The sequence below is a fragment of the Magnolia sinica genome, chromosome 17 (assembly GCF_029962835.1).
Source record: "Magnolia sinica isolate HGM2019 chromosome 17, MsV1, whole genome shotgun sequence".
Taxonomy (NCBI): domain Eukaryota; kingdom Viridiplantae; phylum Streptophyta; class Magnoliopsida; order Magnoliales; family Magnoliaceae; genus Magnolia; species Magnolia sinica.
In genome coordinates, this window is record NC_080589.1 from 60,023,616 (window position 1) to 60,040,421 (window position 16,806).

Sequence of the window (16,806 nt, forward strand, 5' to 3'; positions counted from 1 at the left end):
CGTTGGAGCATATGATGCACATTGTTCTCTGTTGAACTCAACAAATCAGGAAAAGATTAAACTCAACAAACAACTCCCTTAGTCGGCAACATCATTGAGGTCAGTCTTCATTGTCAGATCAAAATTTTTGAAGGAAAATGCATACATTTTCTTTTTTATTTCATTTGAGCAAGTTTTGCTTCTTATAATACCTATGCTAAGCTTTTAACTATGATTGTTTCCCTTTGGTAAATCAGGTTATTTGCAAATACTGTGCCGAGTGAGAAGGATCCTCTGCTTGGAGTGAATTTGGAGAAAAATGTGGCTTTAAAGTAGGATGCAGCCCATGGTATCATTTCAAATCCCAACTGTATATTTGGAGTGGATCCACGTCAAACCTCATTTGTTTCAGAGAAGAAAAAACCCATGTTTCTTTCTAAGATATGGAGAAATCTTCTTTGCAAGTGTAATGCTTGCACAAAATTCTGTCTAGTAGAGCATGACAATCTATCTGTTTCCATACTCTGGGCTGTGAATTGGTGCCCATGGCGAATTTACAAGTATGGTCCCCCCGGGTATATTCCAGTTCATCCATGCGATTATGTGTGCCTTTTTTAAAGCCATATCTCATTCTGTGACTTGATTTGTGTCCATTCGCATTAGCCAAATGCATAATGCTGACGATCTTCATGACCTGTTTTATTATTGTTGCTTCTGAGGCAATATTCCCCCTCTCTTAATTGTAGCTCAATTTCAGTGGCTGAGTTTGTAATTTTTAAGATCCATGTGCCTGGCGATACTGCACAGTACTTAGGTGACCTTACATGGATTTTTTAAATTTGAAACTGAGGGCAAAATGCCTCAAGGATGGGCATTTGGGTGCCATTACATTTATTTTTAGGTTTAAGAGCAGGAAAATGCCTCTTGGATAGGCATTTAGGTGTGTTTACTCCAATTTTTACCTTGACAAGTGGGAATATGCCACAACACTACAAGAAAAACGGACATTGGCTATGGACAAAAACCGTAACAAAAGCCTTTTTGCTATGGATATGATCCGTAGCACGTCCGCCGCTATTGGTGAGGTAGCTAAAGATCTAGCCACGGACTAAATCTGTAGCAATGTATACAAATTTCTATGGACGATATTTGTAGCAATAGATACCAATAGCTACGGATATTGTCCATAGCAATTTATATCAATAGCTACAGATGTAGTCCGAAGCAATAGATGCCAATAGCTACGGATGTAGTATGTAGCAATAAATACCAATAGCTACGGATTATATCCATAACAATAGATTTAACTACCCCATCAATAGCGATGGACCTACTACAGAGCAAAAGGGATTTTATCCGTAGCAATAGATTTAACTACCCCATCAATAGCGATGGACCTACTACAGAGCAAAATGGATTTTATCCGTAGCAATAGATACCTATAGCACCAATTATATCCGTAGCAATAGATACCAATAGCTACGGATACAAGCCGTAGCAATAGCTGCGGATTATATTTCTAGGTATTTTTTAAAAAAATTGTAATAATACGACCTGTTTCCATTGCAAGAACCAGCTGTGATTGATAACTCATCTAAGCTTAATGCTGATAGAAATGGTACATAAAATGCAATCAGAAAAAATGAAACGATGCATTTATTACAAATAGCAATCAAATCATACAATGCATCCTACATTCACATTTCTAAATAAACAATACTTCACTTTGCTCAACTTATCATAAGAATTACAACTAAGGCGTGCCCTCATGTACAAGAAACAAATACACTCCAACACAATAAACACCCTCAATATGCATTCAATAATGCTCTCATTTTTACAGAATTTTCTTCCTTCAGACGGTCAATTTCAGCAAATGCAGAAGATAGAGCTTCTTCTTTCCTTGAAACTGTAGATGTAACTTCTGTGGACTTCGACACAAGATCACTTTCAAGTTCTGAAACCCTTCCCTTGAGAAAATGAATTTCATCCTCCACTGACTTCTTTATTTTGTCAGCCTGCATAAAACAGCATTTGTAGACATAATCAAACAAGTATACCTTTGTACACATCTCGAAAGGAAGAAAGATAAAAAAAAAAAAAAAACACTTATATATGAAGAAATAAAAAATGTACCTACAAATCTTCTAAACTATGGCAAAATCCAACATGAGTAATGTGTTCAAACCTAGGATGGACTTTTAAACTCAAAACCTAGGTTTAGGTTAAGGTTATAGGTTTAGGTTAAGGTTAAGGTTATAGGTTTAGGTTAGGTTTAGGTTAAGGTTATAGGTTTAGGTTTAGGTTTTAGGTTTAGGTTAAGGTTATAAGTTTAGGTTAGGTTTAGGTTATAGGTTATAAGTTATAGCTTTAGGGAATTGAGAATAGATTAAGGTTTAGGTTTAGGAAATCGGGTTCAGGTTTGAGATCGGGTTTAGGTTTGGGTTTTCAAGTTTAGGTTTAGGTTAGGGAGTTGAGATTAGGATTAGGTGTAGGTTTAGGTTTAGGGATTTGAGAATACATTTAGGTTTTAGGTTTAAGTTATAGGTTATAGGTTAACGTTTAGGTTATAGGTTTTGGTTTAGGTTTAAGTTAAGGTTTAGGTTTAGGTTATAGGTTTAGGTTTAGGTTAAAGCTTTAGGGAATTGAGAATAGGTTAAGGTTTAGGTTTAGGAAATCGGGTTCGCGTTTGAGATTGGGTTTAGTTTGGGTTTTCAAGTTTAGGTTTAGGTTAAGGAGTTGAGATTAGGATTAAGTGTAGGTTTAGGTTTAAGGATTTGAGAATACATTTAGATTTTAGGTTTATGTTTAGGTTAATGTTATAGATTTAGGTTAGGTTTAGGTGTAGGTTATATGTTATAGCTTTAGGGAATTGAGAATAGGTTAAGGTTTAGGTTTAGGAAATCGGGTTCAGGTTTGAGATTGGGTTTAGTTTGGATTTTTAAGTTTAGGGTTAGGTTTAGGTTAGGGAGTTGATATTAGGATTAGGTGTAGGTTTAGGTTTAGGGATTTGAGAATACATTTAGGTTTTAGGTTTAGGTCTAGGTTTTAGGTTATAGGTTAAGGTTTAGGTTTTAGATTTAGGTTAAGGTTAAGGTTAGGTTATAGGTTATAGGTTAAGGTTTAGGTTATATGTTAAGGTTTAGGTTAAGGTTATAGGTTTAGGTTTAGGTTAAGGTTTAGGTTTAGGTTATAGGTTATAGGTTATAGGTTAAAGCTTTAGGGAATTGAGAATAGGTTAAGGTTTAGGTTTAGGAAATTGGGTTCGGGTTTGAGATCGGGTTTAGTTTGGGTTTTTAAGTTTAGGTTTACGTTAAGGAGTTGAGATTAGGATTAAGTGTAGGTTTAGGTTGAAGGATTTGAGAATACATTTAGGTTTTAGGTTTAGGTTATAGGTTTAGGTTAAGGTTTAACTTTAGGTTATATGTTATAGGTTATATGTTATAGCTTTAAGGAATTGAGAATAGGTTAAGGTTTAGGTTTAGGAAATTGGGTTCTGGTTTGGGATCGGGTTTAGGTTTGAGTTTTCAAGTTTAGGTTTAGGTTTGGGTTAGGGAGTTGAGATTAGGATTAGGTGTAGGTTTAGGTTTTGGGATTTGAGAATACATTTAGGTTATAGGTTTAGGTTTAGGTTTTAGGTTATAGGCTTAGGTTTAGGTTTTAGGTTTAGGTTAAGGTTAGGTTATAGGTTATAGGTTATATGTTAAGGTTTAGGTTATAGGTTTTAGTTTAGGTTAAGGTTATAGGTTTAGGTTTAGGTTATAAGTTAAAGCTTTAGGGAATTGAGAATAGGTTAAGGTTTAGGTTTAGGAAATCAGGTTCGGGTTTGAGATTGGGTTTAGTTTGGGTTTTCAAGTTTAGGTTTAGGTTAAGGAGTTGAGCTTAGGATTAGGTGTAGGTTTAGGTTTAAGGATTTGAGAATACAGTTAAGCTTAGGATTAGGTGTAGGTTTAGGTTTAAGGAATACATTTAGGTTTTAGGTTTAGGTTAAGGTTATAGGTTTATGTTAGGTTTAGGTGTAGGTTATAGTTTATAGCTTTAGGGAATTGAGAATAGGTTAAGGTTTAGGTTTAGGAAATCGGGTTCGGGTTTGAGATCGGGTTTAGTTTGGGTTTTTAAGTTTAGGTTTAGGTTTAGGTTAGGGAGTTGAGATTAGGATTAGGTGTAGGTTTAGGTTTAGGGATTTGAGAATATATTTAGATTTTAGGTTTAGGTTTAGGTTTTAGGTTTTAGGTTTAGTTTTAGGTTTTAGGTTTAGGTTAAGGTTAAGATATAGGTTATAGGTTGTAGGTTAAGGTTTAGGTTATAGGTTTTAGTTTAGTTTTAGGTTATAGGTTTAGGTTTAGGTTAAGGTTTAGGTTTAGGTTATCCATTATAGGTTATAGGTTATAGGTTAAAGCTTTAGGGAATTGAGAATAGGTTAAGGTTTAGGTTTAGGAAATCGGGTTTGGGTTTGAGGTCGGGTTTAGTTTGGGTTTTCAAGTTTAGGTTTAGGTTAGGAGTTGAGATTAGGATTAGGTGTAGGTTTAGGTTTAAGGATTTGAGAATACATTTAGGTTTTAGGTTTAGGTTTAGGTTTTAGGTTTAGGTTAAGGTTATAAGTTTAGGTTAGGTTTAGGTGTAGGTTATAGGTTATAGCTTTAGGGAATTGAGAATAGGTTAAGGTTTAGGTTTAAGAAATCGGGTTCGGGTTTGAGATCAGGTTTAGTTTGGGTTTTCAAGTTTAGGTTTAGGTTTAGGTTAGGGAGTTGAGATTAGGATTAGGTGTAGGTTTAGGTTTAGGGATTTGAGGATACATTTAGGTTTTAGGTTTAGGTTTAGGTTTTAGGTTATAGGTTTAGGTTAAGGTTAGGTTATAGGTTATAGGTTGTAGGTTAAGCTTTAGGTTATAGGTTTTAGTTTAGGTTAAGGTTATAGGTTTAGGTTTAGGTTAAGGTTTAGGTTTAGGTTATAGGTTATAGGTTATATGTTAAAGCTTTGGGGAATTGAGAATAGGTTAAGGTTTAAGTTTAGGAAATCGGGTTCGGGTTTGAGATCGGGTTTAGTTTGGGTTTTCAAGTTTAGGTTTAGGTTAAGGAGTTGAGATTAGGATTAGGTGTAGGTTTAGGTTTAAGGATTTGAGAATACATTTAGGTTTTAGGTTTAGGTTTAGGTTATAAGTTTAGGTTAAGGTTTAGGTTTAGGTTATATGTTACAGGTTATATGTTATAGCTTTAAGGAATTGAGAATAGGTTAAGGTTAAGGTTTAAGAAATCGAGTTCGGGTTCGGGATCGGGTTTAGGTTTGGGTTTTCAAGCTTAGGTTTAGGTTTAGGTTAGTGAGTTGAGATTTGGATTAGGTGTAGGTTTAGGTTTTGGGATTTGAGAATACATTTAGGTTTTAGGTTTAGCTTTAGGTTTTACGTTTTAGGCTTAGGTTTAGGTTTTAAGTTTAGGTTAAGGTTAGGTTATAGGTTATAGGTTATAGGTTAAGGTTTAGGATATAGGTTTTAGTTTAGGTTAAGGTTATAGGTTCAGGTTAAGGTTTAGGTTTAGGTTATCGGATAAAGCTTTAGGGAATTAAGATTAGGTTAAGGTTTAGGTTTAGGAAATCGGGTTTGAGATCGGGTTTAGTTTGGGTTTTCAAGTTTAGGTTTAGGTTAAGGAGTTGAGATTAGGATTAGGTGTTGGTTTAGGTTTAAGGATTTGAGAATACATTTAGGTTTTTAGGTTTAGGTTTAGGTTTAGGTTATAGGTTTAGGTTAAGGTTTAGGTTTAGGTTATATGTTATAGCTTTAAGGAATTGAGAATAGGTTAAGGTTTAGGTTTAGGAAATTGGGTTTGGGTTTGGGATCGGGTTTAGGTTTGGGTTTTCAAGTTTAGGCTTAGGTTTAGGTTGGGGAGTTGAGATTAGGATTAGGTGTAGGTTTAGGTTTTGGGATTTGAGAATACATTTAGGTTATAGGTTTAGGTTTAGGTTTTAGGTTATAGGTTTAGGTTTAGGTTTTAGGTTTCGGTTAAGGTTAAGTTATTGGTTATAGGTTATAGGTTAAGGTTTAGGTTATAGGTTTTAGTTTAGGTTAAGGTTATAGGTTTAGGTTTAGGTTAAGGTTAAGGTTTAGGTTTTAGGTTAAAGCTTTAGGGAATTGAGAATATGTTAAGGTTTAGGTTTATGAAATCGGGTTCGGGTTTGAGTTCGGGTTTAGTTTGGGTTTTCAAGTTTAGGTTTAGGTTAAGGAGTTGAGCTTAGGATTAGGTGTAGGTTTAGGTTTAAGGATTTGAGAATACATTTAGGTTTTAGTTTTAGGTTAAGGTTAGGTTTAGGTGTAGGTTATAGGTTATAGCTTTAGGGAATTGAGAATAGGTTAAGGTTTCGGTTTAGGAAATCGGGTTCGGGTTTGAGATCGGGTTTAGTTTGGGTTTTCAAGTTTAGGTTTAGGTTTAGGTTAGGGAGTTAAGATTAGGATTAGGTGTAGGTTTAGGTTTTGGGATTTGAGAATACATTTAGGGTTTGGGTTTAGGTTCTGGTTTTAGGTTATAGGTTTAGGTTTAGGTTTTAGGTTTAGGTTAAGGTTAGGTTATAGGTTATAGGTTAAGGTTTAGGTTATAGGTTTTAGTTTAGGTTAAGATTATAGGTTTAGGTTTCGGTTAAGGTTTAGGTTTAGGTTATGGGTTATAGGTTATTGGTTATAGGTTAAAGCTTTAGGGAATTGAGAATCGGTTAAGGTTTAGGTTTAGGAAATCAGGTTCGGGTTTGAGATCGGGTTTAGTTTGAGTTTTTAAGTTTAGTTTTAGGTTAAGGAGTTGAGATTAAGATTAGGTGTAGGTTTAGGTTTAAGGATTTGAGAATACATTTAGGTTTTAGGTTTTAGGTTTAGGTTTATGTTATAAGTGTAGGTTATAGGTTTTGTTATAGGTTTAGGTTAAGGTTTAGGATTTGAGAATAGGTTTAGGTTATAAGTATAGGTTTAGGTTAGGTTATAGGTTAAGGTTTAAGGAATTGAGTTTAGGTTATAGGATCAGGTTATAGGTTATAGGTTATAGGTTTAGGTTAAAGTTTAGGTTATAGGTTTTGGGATTTGAGAATAGGTTTAGGTTATAAGTATAGGTTTAGGTTAGGTTGTAGGTTAAAGTTTAGGGAATTGAGTTTAGGTTGTAGGTTTATGTTATAGTTTATAGGTTTAGGTTGTAGTTATAGGTTTTGGGATTTGAGAATAGGTTTAGGTTATAGATTAAGGGTATAGTCCCTGCAAATACAGATATAGACACGGCCTGCTCCAATTGGCCAGGCCCTTCCAATGTTGTCCATAGGAAATGGACAGCTTCATCATGGTAATAACAGCGGTTCACATCTTCCAGGGACCTCCGCTCAACATCCGGATAGCTCCGACGCACATCTGTGTCTGCTCCATCAATTTTAAGTAAATACATAAACATGGCCTGTCCAAATTGTCAGGCCCCTCCAATGTTATCCATAGGAAATGGACAACTTCATCATGGTCATAACAGCAGTTCCCACCTTCCAGGGATCCCCGCTTATCTGGATAGCTCCGATGCACATCCTAGTCTGCTCCATTAATTTCGAGCAAATACATAAACACGGCCTGTCCTCGGGATCCACTGAATTCGTCTGATCCAGGGATCCAAGGAAGCCAAATACTATAATTTGGACCATAGTTTCAGCCATCTGAAACGCTAAAATCATGCACACTAACATAATCCAAAAAGGAAATTTCTTTCGCTAAAATATACCAACAAAAGTAAATGGCATTCTTGATTTTCAACTAGAAAGCACAAAATATGAACTGGAACATGAGAGCAGAGAAGTGTTGACTCACTTATCCACTTTAACCTAAGTAAGTTTTAGTGTTTTCTTCTTATTTTCATCAATATCTTCAATCACCTTCTTGATTTTTGACTTATCATTCTAAGAAGAGAAGAATACAGTAAACAAACAACTTCAAATATAAACAAATTCAATTAATAAAAAAAAAAAAAAAGATGAGATCCTTTACAGGCTGAGAAATACAACAATATACCTCAATGATGTTTTTCTTGGATAATAAGTCATTGTATTCATCTTCAGCTTGCTCGAACATTGCCATAACGTTTTTGTTGACCCTCTTCTCAAGGCTGAAAGCAATCAATCAGATTAACTGAGATGCATGTCCATTAACCTTCCTCTTAAAAAAAATGTAAAACCAAACATCAATTAGGTGTTGAATCATACTATTTCAATGTCATGGAAAAGAAAACAAAGAAGTGTGTGCTCTTGAATGCAAAACCAAACATCAATTAGGTGTTGAATCATACTATTTCATTGATTTTCCAGGGAAGCATGCTCTTGAATGATTGCGTCCTTCTCCATAATGAGCCTCTCCCTTTCGTTTTCAAAGTCATAAATCCTTTCACAATTGAATGCATCGAAATTTAAAAATAAGCACGTGCAAGAATGCACCAATTACAATAAGAAGTGTGTGCAAGAATGCACGTTGTTGTCTATTGAAGATGGAATTGAATTAGTCTTGTTTTTGTTAGGATTGCTTTTGCCTACGTTGATGCTCAAATGCGAGACACATCCCAAGGAAATATCTGCAGTTCCAGATCAAACCTATAAATCAACAGCAAAACAAAAGTGCAATTTGGGTAGTATCGCACAAGTGAGCAATGTACATACTAGCCGATTTATCTATGAATCAACAAACTCTATGTAGCTCCAATTGATTTCCTCTTTTGTGTACTCGTCCTATTCCATTTTGAAGACATGTTGTCAATACACAACCCAAGAAAAAATCAAGATATTAGAGGTTTCCAAGATAGAGGCAACAACTTGTCATAGAGTAAGCTAACCTGGTTAAAATGCTGTTGCAGCTTCTCATTTGTGAAATTAATGCAGAACTGCTCAAAATTGCTTACCATGAAATATAAGGAAATATCAAACATGCAATCTGTAATGTATAGTGCAGGGGTTGGACACAAGTCCACTGCCTGATTTTTTTTTGCTGGTTTCAGCCTAGATGGAAGGCCCAATTGAGGTCTGGCCTGGACTGATTTGCTGCCCATAAAAAGCCTAGCTGTAAGGTTGGTACTAAGGGCCTGTTTAAGGCCAGTTTCTAGTGCAGATTAAGGCCCAGTTGGGCCCTGATTTCAACTCAAATCGGACCCATCTGGAGCTTGTTTTCAGCACGCAGCACGGCCCAGATGGAGACCGTTTGGATCCAAGTTTCATGGCCTGATCGTGAGCCATGTCTAGCTCGACTGTGAGGCATCTGAAATGCGTTTCTCAGCCCTCTGCGCGGTCTGATTGAAGGCCTTATTTCTGGCTCAAAACACTTTCGCAACTAGGCTACACTCAGCCCATATCTTTATGCGTTTCATGGCCAGCAGAAGGTCCGACTGAGGGCCGATTTTCAGCATCTTTACGGCCTATCTGGGAGGTATTTCGACTTAGATTTGGGGCTAGCTGAAGGATGTTTTTCAACTCCCTTGTGTGGCCTGAAGAAGGCCTAGTTTCAGCCTAAGGTTGAGGCTTGTTTATAGCTTGGATTGAAGCCCATTTAAAGGCCTGCTGCAACTCTCTTCACGGCCCAGTTGGAGGTCAGTTTCAGCTCGCAGCATGGCCTCCAAACATGGCTGGAACCTTTATGAAAGGAAGAAGGAAAATAAGAGAAGTTCTAGCACTTTGTTAATTGGAAAATGACCTTCCAAATAACAAACAACAACATGCCACCAATTGTGAGTGTACCTGCAAAGTCTTTCCTTAGTGACATTGAAATAAAACAAGGAAATTCTATTTAATCATCAAATGCATAAAAGCTATGATCTCTAGAACAAAAACCCCGTACATGAATGATGAACAAGAATTCCATGATTTTAAACATCATTTAGTACAGACTCAAATCGATACCAGTGGAATTGACAGTTTGGTAAGTCCACCAAATGGTCTATTCCATTGACAAACACAAAAAGGAGATGGGAGTCTGGTTTGTCATTTGTCATTGGCATTGAAATAATGGTCCTAACTTTCAATAGAAAGGAGAAAATGGAGGATACCGTACACATACTACCTGAACTACCATTTGTCAGGACCACCATGTTTTGATTTTCGTTTTCACTTTGGGGTTTTTCCTCAGCAAAGCCAGCTCCTTTAGCAACCCAATTGCATCTTATTTGTCTATTTCCGAGCCACTTACCTGACAGGAGCATAGTAAAATCAAAGAAAAATACCATGTATAAGCATTCTAACAAACCCAAAATTTGCAAACCCCAGATGCCTTACCAGTGTAAGACCCGTGTCCTAATCCGTACTGTTCCGTTAGCTTCCGCGGTCCTTCCGGTCAAATTCTGGCAACCTTCGCACCGTATTCGGTGCTTGCGCACGATCCTAAGCCAGGTCCCGTGCATCGACGTCGGCTTGATCCGAAAGTTGTATCATAGCGACCACGTCGTCGTCACGGTTTCAATGCCGTGACTTGTGCACCGAACCGATACCCAGGCAAGAAGATGCCGATCTGCGTTTATTCTGAAGAAACACCACGCGTTGCGGATTTCGAGGGAATCTCTACACAATTAGTCCCATCAATCAACCATTAATGCATCCCATACATCAAGTACTACACCCATTCCCTCTTTTTCCAAAAGTCCACCATCTTTCCACCTCACCATTCCTCTTTTACCTCATTTTCAACTAAGGCCATACTTCTTTTACAAAATTTCAACACTCATCCATTCCCATCTATCTCCCATCCTTACAACACCACTCCATCCGTCCTTACACCCATTATTTCTATCTCTCTCTCTCTCATTCTCTAGCAAATATCCAAATTCCATGAGAAATTTCACACATCCAACACACTCTCTCAACTTCAAGTGTGGCCCACCCTCTCATCTCCAATCTCAACCATTCATCTTTCATCAACCTCCGTTAAAAGTGAAGGTAAGGAGCTAAGGAGTCCAAGGGAGCAAGGAGAAGGAAGATAAGGTGGGTGATTTGTCATTATTTTAAATTTTAGGGCCCACTTGTGGGTGGGACCCATTTGGATGTATGTGAATTAATCAAGAGGGCCCATAGTGGCGGGGTTCCTCTATCTCACCGTACATCTCTCTCTCTATCTCTCCCTCTTTTCCTTTATAATGGTGTGGATCCCACCAATATGTGTTATATCTACCCGTCCATCTACATCAGACGGTGTAGCCCATCCTATTGTAGGTGATGATCCACACCATCCACTGTTTAGGTGGGCCAAATGCTTTATATATATATATGTTATATTTTATATAATATGTATAATATATATAATATAATATGTATTATATATATAATATAATATATGTATTATATGTATATATTTGGTGGGCCACGTCCATGTGGGACCCACCATAATGCATGCGTTTATCCACACCGTCCAGCGTCAGTGGATGCTGGACGGGCGTGGCCAACATGGAGTATGTATACTGACGGTGGGGTGTACTCACAAGCTAGCAAACGTTAAAAAAAAAAAGGGAGCCTTTTGGAGTAGGCTGCCCCTGCAGGCCCCACCTTGATGTATGAGACTGATCCACGCCGTCTATTCCGTTACTCAATTCATTTCAGCCGTTGAACCAAAACTTTAGACTAATCTGAAAATCAAGCAGGCCATACCAAAGGAAGTAGCGGCATTGCCATTAAAATACCTCCCTGATGCTCCTATATATCAAAAACCATCCAATATTGGACTCGATGGGATTATATCGAGCCACAGGGACCAATGGCCGGGATGGATTCGTCTGTAGTGGGCCCCATCTATCAAAAACCATCGAAACATTGGTTTTTTTTTTTTTTTAAAAAATTTTGAATCAGAGGCAGCAGCGTCTGCTGCTGCCGCTGTCAGAGGACGGGCGGACGGACCGAGCAGGCCCTCACGGCCCAATTGTGGGCCCCACCTTGATGCCTTTCGACCATCCAAACCGTGCATTTGATGGGTCCCCATGGACTGACCGTCCATCCCAAAAATCGGCCTTATACGGAACTCATGTGGGCCATACCATTTAAAATCATGTGAAGACATGCCAAAACATATAAAATTACTTGGTGGGGCCTACCTGAGTTTTGGATGTTGCTGAAACTTGGTCGGTACCATCATTTAGATGGGACCCACATAATGGATGGGCTGGATTTGTGAACCACATTTTGATGGGCCCCACGTCCACCCCCATTCGGGTGGCCCTATAAACAGGTTAGACGTCAAATGCACATTTTGGTGGGCTCCCTGCCCGCGCGACCCGATCAACAGGTCAGATGAAAAATAAACATTTGGGTGGGCCCCTCCCTGGCTGCATGGCCCTGTGAACAGGTTGGGCACAAATAAACATTTCAGTGGGCCCCTGGTCCACACAACCTATCAACAGGTTGTATGGGAAAACAAACATTACAGTGGCCCATTTTGTATGAAAAATAAATATTAGTGGGCCCTATCCAGGCCCATGTGACCTTATGGATAGATTGGATGATAAATAAACACTACAGTGGGCCCTACCCTGGTCCACATGACCATATGAACAGTTGGTTGGAAAATAAACATTATGTTGGGCCCTAGGTGGCTTGGAAAATAAACACTACTGTGGGCCCCGGTCTGAATGACCTTATCAATGGGTTGGATGGGGAATAAACATTATGGTAGGCCCCGCATGGGACCCACTTATGTATGTATTATACACCATACCCTCCATTAGAGTGGGCTCCATCATGATGTATGTGTTTCATCCAACTGTCCAACTGTGTTGGAGATAATTAAGGCCCATTGTGGAGGCCCATCTTCATGTATTAAGTGGTCCTTGTTGAGGCCCACCTTGATTTGTATTAGGCCCGTCTTATTAGGCCCATTTGATGTACTGGAGGCCCACGGGTCAAGGCCCAATAGGATGTACATAAGGCCCAATGTAGTGTAATTCCACCGCGTTATATGTATTGATTTTGTAACGGGCCACGCCTTGGGTTCAATGCTGGTTTGACGTCCACATTGAATGGATAATGTTGGTTAAATGCCCACATTATAACTCTCCCTAAGGCCCACTGATAGGCCCATAATTATGGTAAGTAGGCCGTCTAGGGCCGTCTCCATTATACCTAGAGCCCATCTCTTTATACATGTTTTGTATAGATCCATGATTCATGATCATTCGCACCATATGTATGCCTGATGTGAGGAGTGACCGATCATAGCATATACCTTTGGATAGACTGTTTATGGGCTCCCTGATAGGCGGAGTTGCCTCATATAAGTGCATGGTATATACAGGGCTGTTGCATGATTGATCGTGTGATTCATGCACTTGCATTTGTGTGATTGTAGTTACTGTATGCCCTAGCCACATCAGGGCCATAGCCTCCACAGACACATCGTGGATGGCAGGATTGGAAACCAGAAATATTTGGTTCTGGCATACGGGCACCATAGACGTCCCTGGGTGAAAATCCCTAAACCCGATGGTACCAGAGGATGACTCCAACGTCGAGACCGAGTGGATATATGAGCGCATGAGGGCCGAATACCAGGAGGCCGCGTCTCCCACTGTGTCGTGGTCGGTTGGAAAGGAGTGTGGCCTTACTCACCCGAGGGTAGGGGGCAATACTAGGCTGAGTTTGACCAGCTCGCGAATGGGTCCGCTATCGATGTGCCGGATAGGTATTGGCAGACTATTGGCCAGGCGGATAGTGAGGTTTCTTACGCTCGCTTGGACTGTGCGGCTAGGAGAGCGACAGTGCCATTTGGAGTGTATTGAACCCCGGTGATTATCCAGAATGAGAACTGTACTGATACATGATGAGGATTGGCATGCTTGAGTTGCATCTCACATCGCATGGCCGTATTATGGCCAATGACATTCATATATTGCACCGCATAGCCTTGGTACGGCTGATTGCATTCATGTACTCATCGCCATGATTTCGCATTACTCTGACCTTACATTTTGAGCACGCTTATATTGCGCACATACTTACACCACCCTCTAAGCTTTCTATAAGCTTATGCACGATTGATGCGTGCAGGTGACGCCAGGACGCAGTCGCAGCCATAGTCTCGCCGTAGTTGGACCGTGCAGACGAGCTTTGGAGTTTCTATCTTTTGCACTACATTGTATTTTCCCTTTCTGTCGCATTGTACTAAAAAGTTTTTGATCATAGTGGATTTTGTGGTGGTGTTCTTGTGGTTATTGTTTGTGGGTTATGTTTTTGTTATGCTTATTATGAATCAGACTGATGATTTGAAACCCTCCTTGTAGTATCCCAGGATCGGAACCTGGTGAATGGGTATCAGGATCCGAGAACGGGGTTCTACGGAGGCTGTCGGCGCCGGGTTCGGCGAGCGGGAATTTTGTGAGCCCGGTTTCCGAGTTCGGGGCGTGACAACCAGTCAAGTCATTGATATCATTCTCATCATCCTGTAAAACAATAACAAATAAATAGATAATCAGGTTTCAATGAATAATGAACCATGAAGATTGACATAGAATAAATAGATAATCAGAAAATGAAGGAAAAGTTCACAACTCACCTTGATGCCCATTCTCCCTCCTCCTTTACCCGGGCTTGGGACCGGCAATGCAAGGAGTTGAATTGGCGGAGTTAAAAAGGGGCTTAGGCTCCATTTGGTTTGTGACAACCAAATGGAGTCTAATATGTTTAAATATAGATTATAAAATTCATTCAAAATTACAAAAACCAAACCAAACAATATATAGAGTAACCAAAAAAACAAGCAAAACATCAATATAAAGTAATTAAAAATCAAACCAAGTTTTAAGTTCATCAATATAAAGTAACTAAAGTGCCAAATTAGTTCAAAATTAACCAAAAAAAAAAACAAGCGAAACATCATATAAACTAAACAAAGCATCCACACCAAGTTCAATTATAAAGTACCAAATTTGTTCAAATTATCGAAATCTCAAAGATTCCTTCCCCCATTGCACAAGTGATCCCGGACCGGCCTCTCCATGTGTAGTTGCGAACCCATCTTCTTTCCACAAACGAGTGTCAGGATGTATAATCTCAGTCAGGGTAACAACAAAAGCTCCCTCCTCTAATGGTTCGTAATGGACAACTGCATTTGGATTAACTTCGCGTACTTGACCACGAGCAACTACATCACGATTTCCCCAACCAAGCAAGTCGCATCTCCTACTGATATATATAACATTTGGCTACATGTACACATATAAAATGGCATTAGTATTGATATCGAAAATAATTGTAAGTTCAATACTGTAGCAAATTTACACTTGCATACCGATGATGCCTGAGCGGATTTAGCAATTGTTGGTGATGAGAGGTTTTGAGTAGATTGTGCGTGTTGCTGCAACTCCATCCAGGACTCCATCTTGGGCAATGATTTCTTTATATCAAATATCTCCTGCACTAGGCCATCTCTTTCTTTTATTAAATTCTCTACCTTTGAACGGGCAGGGGCTGACATCTTCAGTCCTGTCTTAGTTATTGAGCAACCTAGACCCCGCATTCGCCCTTTACTGTCAGAACTAACCAACTGTAAAACATTACAAATCAAGTTATTAGAAAATTCATAATTACCATGAATCTCACTGTAATTTTTAAATTTTATCATTACCTGTGTAAGGGCATCGTCAACGCCGGTAATCTTAGAAGAAGGATTGTTAGAATAAAGGTCATCTAATTTTTCCTGCAACAAAATACAACTGTATGTAAAATAATTCAAAGCTATACATTGGCATCTCATAAAGGTACTGGTTAGTGGTAGAAGGGGATGTACTTACAACAAGGTCAGGATACTGGACAACTTTGTCCTTGCTTGTATGTGCTCTTAAGTAAACATCATGTCTACCTATCTCGACATCAGAGGTAAGATTCCGCTCCTTCGCCTTTGGCACATTACATATTAATGGAGTTAGATGAGTGATAATTCAAAAGTAAATTCAATATTAAACTATAATACCTATATTTATAAATAAATAATACATACCATCTGATGGCAAATAACAGCCATGCTGTTCCTCCTAAAACACACAAGTCCTTTTAGCTTGGACTGATGGATTTTATTCCTTTCGCTTACTCTCTTGAATTCCTCAGTGCCATGTTGATTCACAAAGACTAACCAATCCTCCATAGGGATGCCTGGAGGGGCAGGACTGTCTCTCACAACTGCAAGATCCTTGTCTTTAATATATTTTGCAATCAACCTTTTTTTGTAATTTCGCCATGTTTCCTTGATGTGTTTTGTTACATATATAAGACTCGCATCCCAACGTTGACCCTCAAACTCATAAGCCCATGACAATGACTCTATGATCATTTGAATGTGTGCATGAGGCACCTGGCGAAAGTCTTGGTATATGATCGGGATATGAGTACGGGTGAGGATACCGATATGCGATGCAAATTGCTTTTGTTCAAGACAATCTTCATTCGGTTGCCCGAATTCATTCTTCTTTAGGACTTTTTTCTTATCAGGTTGCTCATGTAAAAAAGCACCCCTAGTAGGACCTCTCTTTCTAGACGAAGAAGAAGAAGCTGGCACAACAACATAAAAAGAATAACAGTTATATATATACATCGTTGATTACCACCAATATATAAGAAAATTGAAATTTACATATCTAATTAAGGAGAAATATCATATTACCTTTAGTCTTGCTCGCATCTGTAGTCTCGGTCAAGTGCACACCCAATGCCTCTAGTTGTGAATCCATGTGCCTGTTTAAAATAAAATAAAATAAAATAAAATAAAAACACTAATGATTAATACAATAATTTGGATAACAGATAAAGTACAAACAATTCACTACATTATCCATACCTTGATTAGATTTCCTCCAATAAATATCATATTGTTAC

The 16,806-nt window shown here is 38.6% G+C and overlaps 1 protein-coding gene and 1 long non-coding RNA gene across 2 annotated transcripts; both read right to left on the minus strand.

Moving 5' to 3' along the window:
• Positions 1-1,616: 1,616 nt before the first annotated feature.
• Positions 1,617-8,128, minus strand: LOC131231072 (uncharacterized). The gene is made up of 3 exons (XR_009164182.1): positions 7,997-8,128; positions 7,796-7,884; positions 1,617-1,997 (listed from the first exon to the last, which is right to left on the minus strand). It is a non-coding gene; the product is annotated as an uncharacterized LOC131231072 (long non-coding RNA).
• Positions 8,129-9,514: 1,386 nt separating this feature from the next.
• Positions 9,515-15,958, minus strand: LOC131230549 (uncharacterized). The gene is made up of 7 exons (XM_058226454.1): positions 15,935-15,958; positions 15,729-15,833; positions 15,563-15,634; positions 15,227-15,481; positions 14,276-14,378; positions 10,025-10,150; positions 9,515-9,597 (listed from the first exon to the last, which is right to left on the minus strand). Exons 1-7 carry the CDS (start codon positions 15,956-15,958, stop codon positions 9,515-9,517), a joined length of 768 nt encoding a protein of 255 aa, XP_058082437.1.
• Positions 15,959-16,806: the final 848 nt, after the last annotated feature.